The 17,958-nt window shown below is 41.3% G+C and overlaps 1 protein-coding gene across 8 annotated transcripts in view; it reads right to left on the reverse strand.

Annotated features, from left to right (window-relative positions):
• The window catches only part of LOC145998708 (zinc finger protein castor homolog 1-like), a 347,264-nt gene that overhangs the window by 146,403 nt on the left and 182,903 nt on the right, over positions 1–17,958 (reverse strand). For 6 of the 8 annotated variants that reach the window (XM_083135199.1, XM_083135201.1, XM_083135204.1 and 3 more), the window contains exons 4-5: positions 15,725–16,570; positions 11,743–11,790 (exon numbers count right to left, since the gene is read on the reverse strand). In XM_083135199.1, coding sequence (XP_082991325.1) covers positions 11,743–11,790; positions 15,725–16,570 — 894 coding nt within the window. The remainder of the gene's footprint in view (positions 1–11,742; positions 11,791–15,724; positions 16,571–17,958) is intronic. The other 2 variants (XM_083135205.1, XM_083135203.1) reach the window with 1 other exon arrangement.

Consider the following 17,958-nt stretch of genomic DNA (forward strand, 5'->3'; position numbering starts at 1 on the left):
AAATCAATGGTCTTGTTACTTCTGACCAGGCAAGTAGCCAGGGAGAGAGCTAAGGGTCCCTCGAAATCGTACAAATATCTAATTTAAATAGTGTATAGTGGTAATAAATTTTACTTGAGGAACAAAAATTTAATCCAAAGAATAAATGGTTCCGCAGCTCTCAAAAAGTATAGTTTTCTTTGTAAGCGGTCACACGATGTAAACTTTATGAGTAAAATTTGGCCCTAACTTTTAAAGCATTTTTTTTAACGGAATGTGTAAAAATTATAAATAACAAAATTCAATAACTATGAATTTCAGTACACTAACTGTACAAAATGTAAGAAAAATAATGGACAACAGTTGTGTTGGAATTCACTCATACGGTAGATCAACCGATCAAGTAGCAAAGTTTCTCCATTTGCATAATAATAATAATGAATAACAATAAATTTGGATTAAAATTGGTTTATTTTAATAATTTATAATAGTTATTATTGTAAAATGACAATTATAACAGTGGTAATAATTATTATTGTCATTACTATTTGTACTAATTAAGTTTAACCAGTGGCCTGCTCCCCTCTACAAATATTTCTGGAGACTCTGATGAGGGATAAGCCCCCCCCCTGAAAAAAAATCCTGGCAACGTGCCTGCTTCTGACCCTTCAGTGTCTCCTTTATGTGTGACCTCTAGACTATGGGCTAGGATAGCATGGTGGCAAATCCCCAACCCCGGAATCTGAATACGAACTTACAGCCACCAGATATAAGATTCCGTGGTTTCAATGTTCTATTGGAATGACCTCTGAGGCAAACAGGAATGCAGGTTAAACCGACACACGCCCGTCAAACAACTTGAACAGTAGCTAATTCATGAAGATGTGACTCTGTCCACTGACAATGCTCCAACTCTACGAACAACAACCAGAAGTCCCTGGCGATGTCACCATATTTGCTTTTCAACGCCTCTCCTGCGTTCGGCCGGAGAGATAAGTGAGAACAATGTGGACCGTCCTTTTTCCAAAGTGGAAATCCGGTCCATCGCCGACTTTCTTGGCGTTCATCTATTTCAAGTGATAAATGGGTTTCTGCGGCGGAGTGAAGTGTCTGGGGGTACTGGGTGACTGACGCCTTACACAAAAATTGGTACACCTCCCTCTCGCTGCTGCGCCTACAGTAAAGCAGTGTTGCCACATGGAGGGAAATTTCCCTTTTTGCAGAAAAAATCCGCACTAAAGGGAAAAAAGAAAAATTACAAGAAAAGTACCAAAATTTCAGGTAGATTTGAAAACATCATACTCAATATTAGTATTAGGTTCGAGTTTCGTATTCAAATTTTTTCCTGTTATTTCGCATTTCCACTCCTGTAAATATAGGTAAGTCTACATGATGATTCTTATTTCTATTTTGTTTATTTTGACATAGCTTTTCTACTACCTCAGTTTAAAGCGACAAAAGGTTGAATTATAAACATATGAATAGCATGGTGGAACAAACGCAACTGTACATTCGTGCCTGATCAGGGTTGGAACCATTGACATTTGAAAAATTGAAAAGGGAATTTTTGTACCTTGGAGAGGGAATTTTGTTCCTTGAAGAGGGAAATCCTTGTTCCTTGAAGAGGGAAATCTTGTTCCTTGAAGAGGGAAATCTTGTTCCTTGAAGAGGGAAATCTTGTTCCTAGAAGAGTGAAATCTTGTTCCTAGAGGAGGGAAATTTTGTTCATCGAAGAGGGAAATTTTGTTCCTTGAAAAGGGAAATTTTGTTTGTTGAGGAAAATTGTGCCCTCAGATTATGACAACACAGGAAAGCCGGCAGTGGAAAAAGAAACTGAGCTTATTTCTGGATCTTCCCTGATATCTCCGTCAATGTAAGATGCTTAGGCTACAGTCCCTTCTGTCCAATGCACCACAATCCTCCCCGTTCCTGTTCTCATATTCGCTTTTATCTTTTGTCTGCGTCCGTCCGCCTTCATGGAAACATGCCAGATGCCTTTGTGAGATCCATTCCGCCTTCACATCACATATGCCTTTTAGAAACGTCATACGCGGCGAGAGTTAAGTGTAAGGAAACGAAAAAAAAAAGAATATCTGGAAGAGGATAACAAAAGAAGAAAATTGAAAGCTTCTGAGGGACAGAAAAGAACCTTCATAAATGGGAGACGAAAATAAAACATCCGTAAAAAGAGAAGTCGAATGCTTGTGCCCGCATTAAAACCGGTCGAAGAACTTTAGAACACTATTACCCTAGCTAAGCTTGTTGCGTCGCGTATTTCTGCTCCAAGTCAATGCATGCTGGACGAGCAAGTGGTTCTCTTCCACGCCACACATGGTTGCTACAACTTCAGAGTAACACCAAGGGAAAATGGACTGATAATTGTGAACACCTGAAGACATAGTTGCTTGAGTTTTTGAGTCCACTTCATGCACGGTTTGGTTCATCGGGAACGGACTTTCAGTTTAGAGTAGGGTCCGAAATAATATGTCCCTCCACCGGGTATTGAACCCGGGACCCCTTGATTACACCACTATTTACACCAATTTACTTTTCGAGAGAACGGCTCTTCTCTCGTCTTCAGTCCTTTTTGCCGGTGGTGGGAATCGAACCTGCGACAGGCCTTTGATGTTTCACTATAAAACCGGCGCCCTAAGCGACCACTGCAAAGATCTGTAGCAAAAATCTCAGGTCTGTCGTAGGTTCGATTCTCACCACCGGAAAAAATAAACACCTGAAGACTAGAGAAGAGATGTTCTCTCGAAAAGTAATTTTAGGGAGATTTCAGACCGAAGCGACACGCGACACAGGTCGCCTGGGAACGAGCCAATCAACAGCAACGTTTCATAACGTAGCAGCAAGACAGACCACACAAGCCTGCCTTTGATTGGTGAAATCCTCAAGCGTTATTATTTTAGAGATTGGAGTGCCTAGCAAGTCACAAATTTCACAGAATTATAGGACTCTTTAATAGCTTAGTAAAATTAAGAACTTGAGTGATTTAGTTTATTTTACTTCTCTTTTCTGCCACTTGTAGCTAATCGCGAAGATGAGAACGAGTGATGGCATGATTAAATTCATGTAGGAACATTCACAAAGAACATCCATGCCGGGATTCGAACGCGGGACCCTGGTGTTGACCTAAAGAACTAGGAACATTGTAGCAATATCGATTGTAACTTATTTTACGTGATGGCTTTTATCTAATCGCGACGCTGAGGATTAATGATGATTGGGCGAAACTGGTGAAAGCACACTTCTACAGGACTCGATCCCGGAACTTTGGGTACAGAGACCGCCCAACATAATTTTCTTGTAAAAGTTTAAGTTCACATTATGTACAGATAGGTCAATCGGGACTGGACCAGTAGGATAAACTGGGCTCCGAACCACTGTGTGCCTTCGTCGTGTATCGAACCCGGGACCCCTTGATTACAAGGCGACGACGTTAGCACTACGCCATCATGAAGGCACCAATATTGAATACATACCTTTTCATCACTTGACGCCGCTATTATTCCTAAAGCACGGCGTTGCACAACGTATTAACATATTCCGTACGAGTCCTCATTTCGCACAGAACCACATCATATGTATAATGGTAAAAACATGACGAGAATAATGATCGCTCATGAGAACTCTCATTAAGCTATTACAATACCACTTAAAGTCGCAGGATTCTTTTTTTGTGTGCAGATATTAAAAGAGAATACATTTATGACTTAATAACACCTTTTGCACGTACGAACACATACGCGCGTTTGTACACTGTGTGCGCCTTGGGGGGAAAATTGTTGCCGGAATAAGTGGAACACTCTTCTACTTCGAGGATCCGCAAAAGCCTGGAAGAAAGTATGCCTTTCGCTGTCGGAAACGCCCTCTGATTCCAAACTAGCTGGTTTTGAAAAGATTTTAATCTCGCATTCCAAGAAAATAAATCGATAGCCTGTCGTCAACCTGTTTTTTAGCTGTTTGGGAGCAAGAAAAGTCTTTTTCCTTCCCGGGTTGTTACGTTGGCTTGAACGGTGGAAGGTTTCAGGCTTTATTACAGGTTGACAACACGGCGTGTGCTTGCTAGAAACGACTACAGATGGCAGTAAAGTCGAATGTGCAAATCAAGTGAAAGGAAACCAAAGTTCACACTGACAAGGTCCAATATTCATGTTTAAAATAATAAGAAATATATTAATATGATGGGGAAGGGGGTGAATATTTGTACATTTTTATGTAAGTATGTATTTGACAGTATTGCATTGTCAGCCTCAGTATATTGTTATAGCCGTTTATAGAGATTTATAATACCTCAGCAGGAACTATGTTAACATTATTGTATGAAATCCTAGCTTTCTTTTGTTCAACTTTTTTTGCCAATGACAGTGACCAAACGTAACACAGACTGTTGACCGAAATACGATATTGTCGCCAAGTTAACAAAAGAAAATACGACTAACTCGTTCAATGCAGTATTACACTACTACAACCTATCTTTGTTTTCGAGATCGTAGTAAATTCAAGTTTTGGTTCTGCCATGGTTTCTTTTGTGTGTTAATCTTCTTAACTACCTCAATGTTAGGGACTGGCGTACGCAGAGAAGGAGCTGACGGGGTTGTAACCCCTTCAGACATTGAGAAAATCAAAATTTTCAAATAAAAAGACTGAAAAACTCAGAGAAAAGGCTATTTTTGAGAATGGAAATATTTAAATATACAAAATATCTTTTTGTGCATTTGGCTCCCGTAGAAATCAACCACCTTTACTATTCCAGCCCCTCCCGAAAAAATCCTGCGAGCGCCAGTGATGTTACGAGTAATTTTTACAAAGACTGGGGTTCCGGATTCGAATTCCGGCCTGGGCATGGGATTTTAACCAAATTTTTAAAAACAGAAAACGGCATAAAATATAGAAGGGGGCAGAGCATACTTCGCGAAATGTGAGAATTTTATGAAGAAGGAAAAGGCTTCATCGTATTGCAATTTACAATCGTTTAATATAAATGTACCCTTGCGTGAGTTGAAGATTTGCCAAGAAATATCAGTTCGATAGAGGAGGAAGGAAAAGGCAAGTGTGAAGCGCTGAGGGGGGAGGAGGGTCGTTCCTGAAATCCTCTTCTAGTTCCGGATGTCTCGTGCAGACGCGGGTACCCTCCCTCCCACCCTTAAAAATTACCACCGTCGCTACATTTCATTTTTCGAAATTTCCTCTTCATCGTGACAACTGCTGGCGAGAGAGGGTGGACCGTTAGAAAACTCTTTCACACGGCGGACCCCCTGTTTAATTCGCCTCATATGCAAATTTTCGGATCGCACACACCCGCTCGTGTTACAGGGTGCAACAGAGAGAAGTTGTGAGGGGATTAATATAAGGGGTGGGGGGAGAGAAATGCGAGGGTGATAATGAAACTGGTTCCAGAATAACCGAGTAGATTCTACAGTTGACTACGATAAATCATTGACGGAAAAACAAGAATGTAAAATGCCTTGTGGAAGAAGTGCCCCCCCCTAAAAAAAAAATGGATGTAAAAAAAAAAGTACTGTGAAATACAACTAGCTTGATCAGTTCTGCTTCAACCCCTCCTCCCTATCTGCCAAGGGGGTGGGGGTAACATTTTTACATTTCGACAAGAGAGCACGAGGCGATAAGTGCATGACGTGTATGTAGGTTTTGTTTCGTGCGTTTCGCACAAAACGCACGCGGAATTGTCACCACATAGATCATAAACATCCCAACCTCGGCCTGCTGCATACGAAATACACCCTCCCCCTCCCCCCCTGCAGCAACCCTCTTATTCTCTTACCGATCTGTAACGTCAAATCCAACGCGTCAAAACTTTTTTTTTTGTTTCTCGATTTTTTTTTTAAACATTTTGAATATACGGTCTTTGTGGACGACTAACCATCATTATCAGACACATAAATCTTGCTTGAAACACACGATTTATTCCCTGCGCGATGGGTTTGGAAAATGCAAATGGCCCGGGGACACGCAACATTGTTAGCCAGTTTCCACCTCTCCCCCCTCTCCTTTCTTCTCATCACCCCCTTCATTTATTTCAATCGGAAAAAGGCTGCGACCAAAACGGTGCTTGTCATTTTGTGCACGATCTGAAACAACAATAAACCGATACAAAAGAGCAAAGACAATCGCTTGATTCAAGTAGTGGTGTATGTAGATGGCGCCACTCTGAACAACCACCCGAAAAGTGTTGTAAAAAGTGTACGACTGAAAAAATCATTATCTTTCCTCAGCACTTGCTAGTAATTCGTAAGTTTGACCGCCAGATGTCTCAGACGTAAGGGTGATGAAGTCACTTCCGAGTCCATGTCGTTAATGGCGGATCTCTCGGTGGCTGAGTGGTTTGCGGCACGGGCTGCGAACGCGCCGATCTCAGGTTAGATTTGATTTGATTGATTTGGTGCTTCAAGTCCACTTTAAGCACAGTAAGGCTAATCGGGACTGGACCTACAGTTTAAAGTGGGATCCGAACCAGTATGTCCCTCCGGGTATCGAACCCGGGACCCCTTGATTACAAAGGCGACGACGCTACCACCGCGCCATGATCCCAGGTTAGTATCTTGGCCAAGGCATTATGTATCATTGTGTCTGTCCATATCTTCGCGATTAACCCAAGAGGTAAAAAATAGGCGTAAAATAAAGAAATAACTGCAGTTTCTAAAATATAAACAAATATTACGCAGCATTTATGCTCCTTGGGCTAATCGCGACGATGAGGATGAATCATAAAACGGATAAAATGGAACACAATGAACATTGCCGGTTCGGTGGTCGAGCGCGTTAAGTGTTCGACTTTCGATCTCGCCATCAAAGTTCACGGGTTCGAACCTTGTCCTGGTTATGGTCGTTCTTTGTGACAGTCCAAAACTTTCATCTAGTGTCTCTTTCTCTGCGCGTGTGTGAGAGGGAGAAATTGAGAAAGGAGAGAGAGAGAGAGAGAGAGAGAGAGAGAGAGAGAGAGAGAGAGAGAGAGAGGGAGAGAGAGAGAGAGAGAGGGAGGGAGAGAGGGAGGGAGAAAGAGAGGGAGAAAGAGAGAGAGAAAGATCAGAAAAGCGACAAAAAAATAAATACAAAATCGAAGTCTTAACCAGAATTCGAACCTGAGACCTCCAGCTTCGTAACATGTCACAATGACCGCTTCGCAACACAGACAAGAGCACATCGGACTGACCATTAATCAAACTTAACAATAGCAATAAACAAAAGGAGGGGTTGCAAGGTACAACAATACAAATTCTGTAGCTATTTGTGACTGCCATGAGACTTTATAACTATCTTGTGATTCCTTCGGGTAAATTATTGATACACGGAGAAAACAACAGCGGTACAAGCACGGGGAAATTCCAGCCCAAACAACATTTGGTACCACTTTATTTTCCAGGCACCATCAAGCTGACAAGAAGCATTCCTTCCAATCGACAACTGATCTCATTCCAGGCGTGAAGGATGGAATTGTGCAGCCTGAGGAGGGGAGGGGGTGGGAGAGGAAATTGAAGAGGTAAAAAAAACTTTCTTGCCGTCCCGCCCAGTAAGCATATAAGGGTGATACAATTCGGGTTTTGCAATGTAGCAGCAGGTTTTCGAACACAATAAACCTGCATTCGATCTCTCGCTCTCTTTCTCTCGCCGGTCGATATTCAACTGTTGGCGAAAAGGTTTCTGCGAGATGATAAATTAGGCCTAAATTCGAGCGCCAGAGCTTGTCACGATCTGAACAAACCAGCGAACGTAAATTGTATCAAGGTTGGCTCGGCGGGGTGCGCGAAGAAGTGGAACAGATGCTGACGTTTCTACCTCTTTCCATACGGTTCTGTTTTCACATCCTGTACCCTCGATTAAAGCCCCTGTCTCTTTAAGATTTCGGACGTGAGTGCATGTAAACGAGTTATTTAGCCGGGTATCGGCATCATTATCGCAGAGAAATGGAATGGGGCGTTCCAAAACTTCCCAGACTGATCTCCCTCATCAATTATACACAATGTTTGCTACCTGAAGTAGGAAAGAATAGTTTAGTAAGCAATTCCAGAATGAATTTGAATCTGAAATTTAGGTTCATAAAATTTCAACTGTATTGAAATTCGTGTTAGCTTATACAGTCTTTTTTGTGCTAATGCGAAATATTCTGGCACAGTTTTGCATAAATTACAAAGCAGATTGTTCCAAATTAAACTCTAATTACCCAGTGAGAGTTAGCTACTACTTCTATGCTTCATGATATGGATAAGAAACCTTTTCCTGCTCTCTCAAAAATAGGCAATAGTTAGGCTGGAGAGTTCAATGCACAAACCGATCTCTAACTACGCACTGGTAATGATCAGGCTGGAAAGTTCATGAAACCTAACCGATCACTGATCAATTCACGTAATGTTGCTTCCTGTTCTTTATGTATTCTATGACATGGTGAGCCCGAGTGATCAGTTACTCGGAACATTTAGCTTGAAGTAATTAACATTAAAAATCAATAAAAGTTACTAATAATATTTGTAGGATCATGCTAATAAAAGAAATTGCGCATTGTCGATGTCGACACTTTCCTATTGGAGTAAAGTGTCGTTCAAAGATAGATTGATTCAAGATGCTGATGAATTTAATTCTATCTATTATCCTGCCACCTGTTGGGAACAACTTTTACCACATTTTTAAAAAGCAAAAACTCCATTCAACTTCAGTACTTTCGCTCTATCGGTTCTTTGTTGAAAAGTAGGAAAACCAATTTCGAGAACAAAACATTCGGAAAAGGAAACCTTCAAATAACTTTCACTTCGTTTAGTATGTGCATGTGTAAGATCAGAGCTTTTTGTGCTCTCCACCAGGTGCGCTTCGGAGATCTAACTGAAGTGGACATAAAAGGCTTTTAATGGTAGCGGGCGGAGGTCCCCGGAATGAGTTAATTGGTAAAGTTGAGGAAAAAGGCGATAGAGGGGGCACCAAGAAGTAGGCTGCAAGAGAGAAACTTGGTTAATAACTCGGCATGAATTATATAAAAGAAGATAAAAAGGTTATACAAAAAAAACAAGGAAAAATACTGGAACAGCAAGGAGCTGAAAAAATCAAACTGGGCGGTAAAAAAGCAGCCCAAGGTGACGATCTTATCCAATATTTTTTGAAGGGAAAGTATAAAGCGAGTAGTAACAAGCGATGATCTGAACTTGCCATGAGGTGCTGATGTTGGTTCTGCTGGTTGTGGGTGTGTTTCGTCATTCGTGAAGACAAGCGTTAATGCTTTACGTAAAAGCTTGGATTTTTCTCACTTTTACATCAGCATGCCCACGTGACCAGTACTTCCACCTTCAGTGCTAATGGCTACAGTTCAGTTCAGGGTATGTCTCTACAGGAAAGGTTTTGATTTAATTTATGATCTTTTCTCTCACTTCTGGCTAATCGCGATTCTGAGAATTGAGTTTGCGTTTAAGTGCACTTTATGGATGCATTTACTTAAAATTTCACATACAGTACAGTAGTGATGCGCGTTGAACCGTTCAATCTGACTGCGATTTGGTTGGTTGATTTGGTGTTTTAAGTCCACTTTATGCACAGTAAGGCTAATCAATCGGGACTGGACCTACAGTTTAAAGTAGGATCGGAACCACTATGTGCCTCCGCCAGTTATCGAACCCGGGACCCCTTCATTACAAGGCGACGACGCTACCACTTCAGCATCGGGGAGGCTACCCGTATGGTCATTGCGAGTCGGGTAGAAACAGGGCGTGTGGTGCTGCCACGTTCGAGGGAAATGTTTACTCCGTTGAATATTAATATGTATAACAATGTTCACGGTGGTAATGGGTTTTAAAAACAGCTGTAAAGAGCTTCAAAACAACACCAATATCGTATTTTTACGACTACCCAATATTAAAAATAAAAAAAAGTTTCACAAAATTGACAGGAACTTCTTTAGGCCGATGAAGAAATCTGACAATTAAGAATTGCATTTAAAACCTTTCTACCTGGGCTGCATTTAAATTTCACCAAGATTGGACCAGACATTTTTTATTTATAGAATTATTTCAAAGAGAGTGGTCGTTAGGAAAACACAAAAAACAAGCACTTTCTCACGACGATAAAAAAAATCGCAGGCATACTGGAAAAAACAATTGATTACCATAGATTATTGCAGAAATGAATAAGATAAATTTTGACGATTGGTTAATTTTTGATTGGAGCCCAAAATCGAGTATCCATTATTTCTAATCCGACAGTAGGACCAAACATACAGTCTTCACTCCCTAATAGACACGCATGCTACTTTGATTGACAGTCAACTACACGAGAAATTGAGTCGTCAAGACATTCACGACATAAGCACAGCCTTTAAGAGGACAAACGGTTAATTCTTAATTGCATCCACCGCGCACTTAGACAAAAAAGTGAGCCTTCCCACTCCTTGATGAGTTTTTCGAACGCACAGGAAATTGCAACCGAGTTGGAATTTCTCAGTAATTGTCATGTCTCTGGTTTGTGCAATGAGAAGCGACAATAGCAAGCAGGAAACGGGCAAAAATAAATACGCATTACCCACACGTGACAGTTATTGTTGCCCAGATTCATTCACGACGCATCCACGAAGAGCGGACTTCCTGGATAGACGCTTGTTCGGAGTTCACGGTGTTTTGCATGCAAGTTCATTGGTTGTCCTCCCCATTGTTAATGTGCCCGTGACCATTCTTGGCGATAGCAAGGCCAAACCAGGACCAACAATCACCTCGTTCACACTGATAATGGCATCGGTAAATTTCCAATGCGCCTCTTTCTTTTTAATAGCCGACGCATGACACTATCTGTGTCTTCGGTGGAAAAGAACCGGTGCTGCCACCTCGTGAGGAGGACAAAGTAAACTACACGTCACCTCAAGATGCTTGCCATAGCCCTTACTTATCGCGTATGCGTTAACTATCAATTCAAAACAGATTCCTTATAACATCGAAATAAAACCACAATATATATACACAAAGACTTATGAATGTGTATTAATCTCTCAACACACACAAAACATAATAGCAAATTAGGAAGTTTTTTCCCGCTAGATGGCATTTCTGACCCGTGAAATCTTAAGACATAAACCTTGCAAGAAAGTACAGATAGAATGAATTATCCCAAAAAGAATACGTTCCGATTTATTTGTGTAATTTATCAATTCAGAAATTAGTCTTGTACAGAGCTCTGTTGAATACTAGCAAGTCAGCCTAATAAAATATATCCAGATCCTGTACCTAAGTATGTAGTGTATAAGGGGTCTCGGATGGGGGCAATTTGAAAAATAAATTCAACTTGAACTCATAACTTTCGGAAGGTAAGTGCATTTATGTAAAGATGGACTGAGAACATATAACGGTGTGTGACAGTGGCGTACTTAAGATTTTACTTCCGGGGACGTTCTGCAAAAGTTTATATGTGCCTCCGGGTTGCGATGTTAGTATTTTACAAAATAGCATGTTTTATGTCAACAACTAATAATGATAACCACAATTTAATAAAGTTCGCTCCTAACGAACTCTACTGAAAACTCATTTGAAAATGTGTTGAGGTGTTCAGACCATAAAAAGCTCACCATATTGGACATATCAAATTTCCATACTATGGTATTGTTGGGCCTCATAGACGTCGAAAAGGTTTCATTTACTTCCACAAATTGAGTGATTGACTGGCTTCTCTTCCGTGTATCCTCACAAGTGTAATAGCAACTCACTCGCTCTACATACTAACTTAAGAGTAACAGCAAGAAATGGAGAAAGCCAAGATGATTCTGGCACCTACCGTTTTCATATTCCTCCCAGGCGATCCTTCTTTGTTTCTTCTCATCACCTACATAAAAGAGAACGGTGAAAGTTCGAGAAGAAAGTCCATGAAAAGCACACGATAATTATCATTCTAAACGTTCATTCGTTACAAGGAAATGATTCTTAAAAAAAAGACACTGGGATGCAAAACTCATATGCTATAGAGCCATTTTTACACAGAAAAGGTTATTTACAGAAGATAGGATTTTCAAAAAGACTTCTCAGTCTGTTAATTACATCATAATTTATAATCACGTTCTGGTAAGCGATTAAGGCACAAACTGCATTAATTCAAGTACTTGTGTTCGCTAACAGATGGTGTTGTGTAGTATATCTTGTTCCGCACAATGGTGCCGGTGAAATTTAACAGTCCAGCATGTAACGGATTATTCTGGAAATTAAACTACTTTAAAAGCGTGGCAAAATGCGATTTTATATGAGCTAGCAAGGAAACAAAACTTCATTCAAAGTAGATTTCAGGCAACTCTTTCAATTCCATTAGTATCCAAATTATATAGGCACGTTAAACTGTGCTCTGCACAACATGTGAATCTTGTTATCTTTATGTTCACCTATTTCATCGGTTAATTTGAAGACATTCACTGGGAATTTCAAATCTATCAACAGAATAAAACCTAGTCTACTGTACGTCCCCTAAGCTTTCTAGTTATGTTATTCACTGTACGTACGAGCTTAGGGGTTTATGAAATATCAATTTCCCAATATTTGCTCTTGGTTAAAGGTTGAAAAAAAATTCAATTTGATTTCCTGTCTCTCATATCTATACTATAGATCTATATAATATAACATGTATGAGTGTGTGCGCTTGTGTTTAATATTCAAAGATGTTACCGATGTATATTTCAATTTAGCCGCAGAACAGAGTGGTGACGTCATGAATGTGCCTGCGCTGACGAAACAATCGGTTGCGTCCGTTTTTACAAATTAACGGAGACTCAAATTTTAACGGTGGAATAGTGCAAGTTTTACGGTAACAGTGCAAGAACCAATTTTAACGATACTCTCAATTCTAAATAGATAAATCATGTTTCTTAAATGCTTTGATGTGCGATGCTGCCATGGGCCATCACCTAACTGCGATCTTGTACGAACAACCGAGAAAAATGCATTCACGTCATCCTGAACGACAAACAGGGTGGAAAATCGCACCAGACCGAGAGGATATTACGTGAGTTATGTAATGGAGGTTGAAGCAGATCTGTCCAAGAGATCAGAATCGAGCGAATGATGGCCGTCAACTCATTTTGAACACAGCTACAATGATTGATAATGTAATCAAGATTTGGAATATCGATTCTTCTCCTGCATTCACGCACACCATTACCTCCTCCCTCCTTTCATATCTCTTCCCTACAATCCGCATTATCCGTTTCTCTCCATGCTTGTTCCAAAATGTTCATTCGGAATTTTTTTCGAAACTTGCTCTTTATTCCTTATAACTTCCCACCCCAACTCGACCGCTTAGTACTCAGTGTTGATTGATGGTCTGCCTTTGATATGTACGAAACTACGAATGTTCGGTACTTGGCCGTAAAAAACAGCTTTCATGAGAACAACATAAGCCGTTCCCGGCATCAGATTGATTGCAAGCCGTTCTGGAAATATCCTGCAATTTACGAGTCACGAAAATTTTCTCCTCACAAATTCAAGTCGAATGTGAATAATTCCTTCTCTCCAAGTTTCGCCTCATTGATCAATATACATACGACTTCTACACAGTCGGTGTCACGTAAAGGAAGAGTGGGGAGGGGAAGTGGGGTTCTTTCCATCCCTTCATGAATCTTAAATTGAAGCCGTACATGAATGCAACACCCCTGGAAATTAGCATGCAAGGTCGACCGAGAGTTTCTGACTTGAAGCTACGTATTTGTTCCACTTAGAAGGGTTGAGGTACAAGCACCAATACTTGTTATCATGCCTCGTGTGGGTGAATTATTAAAGAACTATCTCGCATCTACGTGCAATCGAGTCAAAAAAAAGTGCGCCACTATTTTCATTCATTTTTCCATCACATCCTGTGCGTTCACACGGAATTGGTTACCCTTAGCTTCCTTGGCAGTTCGGCTTCAGCCCACAGTCCGCAACACACACTGAATACATGTGGTGATGGACCATTTGCATATAAGCACCTTTGAATCTGACTGTACTGTGAGATAAGTATTACCAAGCAAATTGTCCATCACCATGTTTATTCTCTTTGTTTTACGCAATGAGATCTATAAGTATTGAAACAAAACGCCAAACAGGCCGCTGACTACCTTTGAACCAAAATACCAAAAAATCTATTCCTTGAAAACACGATGGATACAAGAGAAAATTAAAATAGTCATGGACAATTTGCCGAGCAATACTTGAACATCCCAATCTACCAGTCAAATCACAACTATCTTCCAGTACGTGTCATTTTGCGACAAAGATGTGTAGAAACAACTGACGAAACAACAAGAAATATATGACTACGAAAAATTGGACCACTAATACCGAATATTCCTCATGGCTTTTTAAACATATCGCGAAAACTGACCAAACTGAATCGACAGCGTCGTAGTGTACGGTATAGAATGAAATAGTTAACGAGTTACAAACGAAGATACTTTTGGCCAGCTACCTACAAAAGGATAAACATCCTCCTTCCTACATCAAAAAACAATCCAAGATCGGCTTGTGGATTCTCAGTACGAGTTACTCGGCAAATAATTCAGGTCTCTCGTTTTTCGATTTACGATCACCAACGGCCGACCCCCCAAAGTTGACAATCATATTCCAAGAGTTTAAAACTCAAAATTCTGCTGTGGAAAGTTCTGGAAGTCTGAACTGAATCTAACGGGCAACTACTCCCGTTAAGTACTGGGATGTACAATGGTGACATTAAGACAAGGATTAGGTTGGAGCTTATTCCAGTACACCATACTGAGATAGTTAATGAGGGTGATGACGTTATTCAATCAAGTGTGTTCTTTATGCTATAGCGGGAAGAGAAGTATGATGATTGAAGACCTACGGAGGCAAGGTTGTAGCATCCAAAGTATTCATAAAGCTAATACAAATTGATTTAATCTCTGGAACATAAAAATATCACATGGAAGTTACGAAGGATGGGTGAACTTGGATAATTACGAGGGGGCGTCAGTAAATACGTCACAAACTGATGTGGGATAGCTAAAAATAGTAACGAGTAGTTTACAAAGGTGTCGTTAGGTGTCAGAACAATCCAGCTTGATGAAATTCAGTTAGCAGTCGCTAGATAGCAGACGCACGCATAGGCAGTCCAGTTTAAAAATGGCGACCGTACTCGAGGATTGTAAGTGGAGGAGATGATTCGAGCTGATAGGCGAGTGACGATAGCATAGCAACCGCAATAGGGTGTTCTCATGGTTTAACTTACAGTATAATGCATGATAGTTTCCATTTCCGAAAAGTGTGCGCACGGTGGAGGCAAACGTTTCGCGGATGATGAAGATGTTGAACGTTAGGTGCGACTATGGCTGGGACAGGAGCTCAAAGGCTTATGCAGCAGGTATTGGGGGGCTGATAAAGCGATGTGATAAGTGTATCAATATTGGTGGAGATTATGTTGAAAAACGGTTTTCAAGTCAATATCTCACTGTAGTTTTTTAATAAACGTTTGTGACCTACTTACTGACTTATGTAGTATCTGAAAATGGCTGACATTACTGGGGTGATGAGCTTTATGTTAGAATGCAAGAAGCAGTTTCGTACATACGAGGGCTCGTCAATTGGAGAATGTCTCGAGTTTCAGGCTAAGATTATGGTACATTATGGAAAGATGCAAAGTTGGAATATTGAACACAATTATCTAATAAACAATAACATCACTAAACTGGCCTCAAGAAGACACTGACATGTTCTCGCATTCTGTACATGCGAATGAGAGAGCACCTCACAATATAACTTGAAGGAACAAGAAAGAGACTTACCTGAGGAAAAGTTGGCTATTGGCACATTTTTTGTAATGGACTCCGCCATATCGTTGAGACCGTAGATGCTAAGGAGTTCTTTCATTGTGTTCTCCGCGTACTCCTTCATGGCCGACGCATCGGTCGCACTGGAGTCTCTGAGCTCCGGGGGGAAAACAGGGATCCCGAAATGTCCAGCACCACTCACCGTCACAAAGGGGAACGCTGCAGAAGACGACGAGGCACTGTGAGGAACGGACCCCATCTCGTGAGGGAAGCGGGGGGGCGAGTAACAGGGGTAACATGGGGGTCTCAGGACACTTCCGTCGCACTGGAACTGGTGCTGCTGGTCGTCGAACTGTTCGTGTTGAGACTCGCCCTTGCCAGAGAGATCAACGATGGACTGTTCCGTGTCCTCGTCGTCATTGTTGCTGTTGCTGGGGTCTCGGAAACTGTCAGAGTCGCTGTCCGAGTCGCTGTCGCACTCCGACGGCCTCAGACTGAGATCCATCGGGGTACTCTCGCGGTCGAGTCTCAGCGGGACGAGGCCCCTCTGCACCGAGGTGCAGGAGTTCTCACTCAGGTCCAACGGCTTGTCGCCGTCGCTCCTGTCTTCTTCAACGTCCAGTTCCGCGTCCTCGCTCTCGTACGAGTACACTATGTTCCTCGGCTTGAAGTTCTTCCGCTTGTTCCTCTTCTGGGACTGATCAGGCGTCGACCGCACCTCCGCATCCATGGAGATGTCCAGGCTAGTCTCCTCGCTGGCGCCGTCATCCTCTCCGTCCACATCGGCGTCTCCTTCCAGGTCCTGGTGGTCGCCTGGCAGCTCGCCGTTCTGACAAGACGAGTCCTCCGCAATCTGCAGGCCTGCAAAGACAGAAAAAGTATGGTCCATCAGCCCGTAAGATCTTAAATACACACAATAAACTTTTATCAAGGGCGACTGCACAACAAAGCGATCACTGAACCAAGAAGAGGGAGGTGCATTAGACTTATGAATCTACAAGAATACTTCAAGCAAGAAACTATTCTCAAAACACAATTCTAAAACAAAGCTTACAACTGAATCACGTGTATAATAAGGAAGTTAAGACTATCAGTCCACAGGAACGTGAAAATACCAACAAAAAAACTGTTCTCGAAGAACGATTCTACATCAACTGAATCAGGTGTATAACAAAGGAAGCGGTGCATTCGACTATCAGTCCACAAGAAAGTGGAAATACCAACTAGAAACTATTCTCAAAGGACCACCATACAACCTCGTTTATAGCTGAAACAGGCGTAAAGCAAATCGAGACAAAGGCGAATTAGACTATCAGTCCACAAGAACCAAAATACCAACAAGAAACTGTTCTCAAAAGTCGATCATACAACGAAGTTAACAACTAAAACTGGTGTACAGCAAATGAAGAATTGATTTAGACTATCATTCTAGAAGAACGTGTAAATACAAAGAAGAAACTGTTCTCAAAGGACGATTTCACAACGAAGTATAAGCTGAAACAGGTTTGTAACAAATGAAGACGGAGCTGCATTAGACTATCAGTCCACAAGAATGTCAAAATACAAACAATAAACTGTTCTTAGAGATCGATCATATAAGAAAGCATACAATGTAGCAAATGAAGACAGAGCTGCATCAGACTATCAGTCCAGAAAAACGTGGAAACATCAATAAACTGTTCTCAATTACAGTTCTACAACGAAGTTTACAACTGAATCAGGTGTAAACAAATCAAGAGGTGTATTATTATTAGACTTCTATCAGTCCACAAGAAAGTATAAATACAAACAGGAAAGTGTTCTCAAAGAATGATCCTACATAAAACCTTAGAACTGAATCACTTCTATAAGCACACTAGATTATCACCCTAGAAGAACTTGAAACTACAGGTAGCACACTCCTCTCAGAGGATGACTGGAACAATGCCTCCCACTGAATCACACACCTCTCTGTATGTCCTAGATGGACAAGGGAAACACTGGACACCGATCAAAACGCACTTTGATCTCACTTCGCGAAGGATCTGCCAGTTTCCGCCACTTGGGGCTGCTGGGTAAAGCTATGCCATTACGGTGTCAAGCCATTACATGGAATCGAACTCAGGACACGCAGGAACAACGAGATAGAGGCTAATCAATAAACCAGCGCGCTTTGGTGGAACAAGCTATACACTTTAGGGGAAAATGGAATAGGTGGCGAGAAGCAGCTAAGGGAATTCAATCTGTCAATGAGGCAGCAATTTAACAAG

The sequence above is a fragment of the Lepisma saccharinum genome, chromosome 14 (assembly GCF_977018435.1).
Source record: "Lepisma saccharinum chromosome 14, izLepSacc3.1, whole genome shotgun sequence".
NCBI lineage: Eukaryota > Metazoa > Arthropoda > Insecta > Zygentoma > Lepismatidae > Lepisma > Lepisma saccharinum.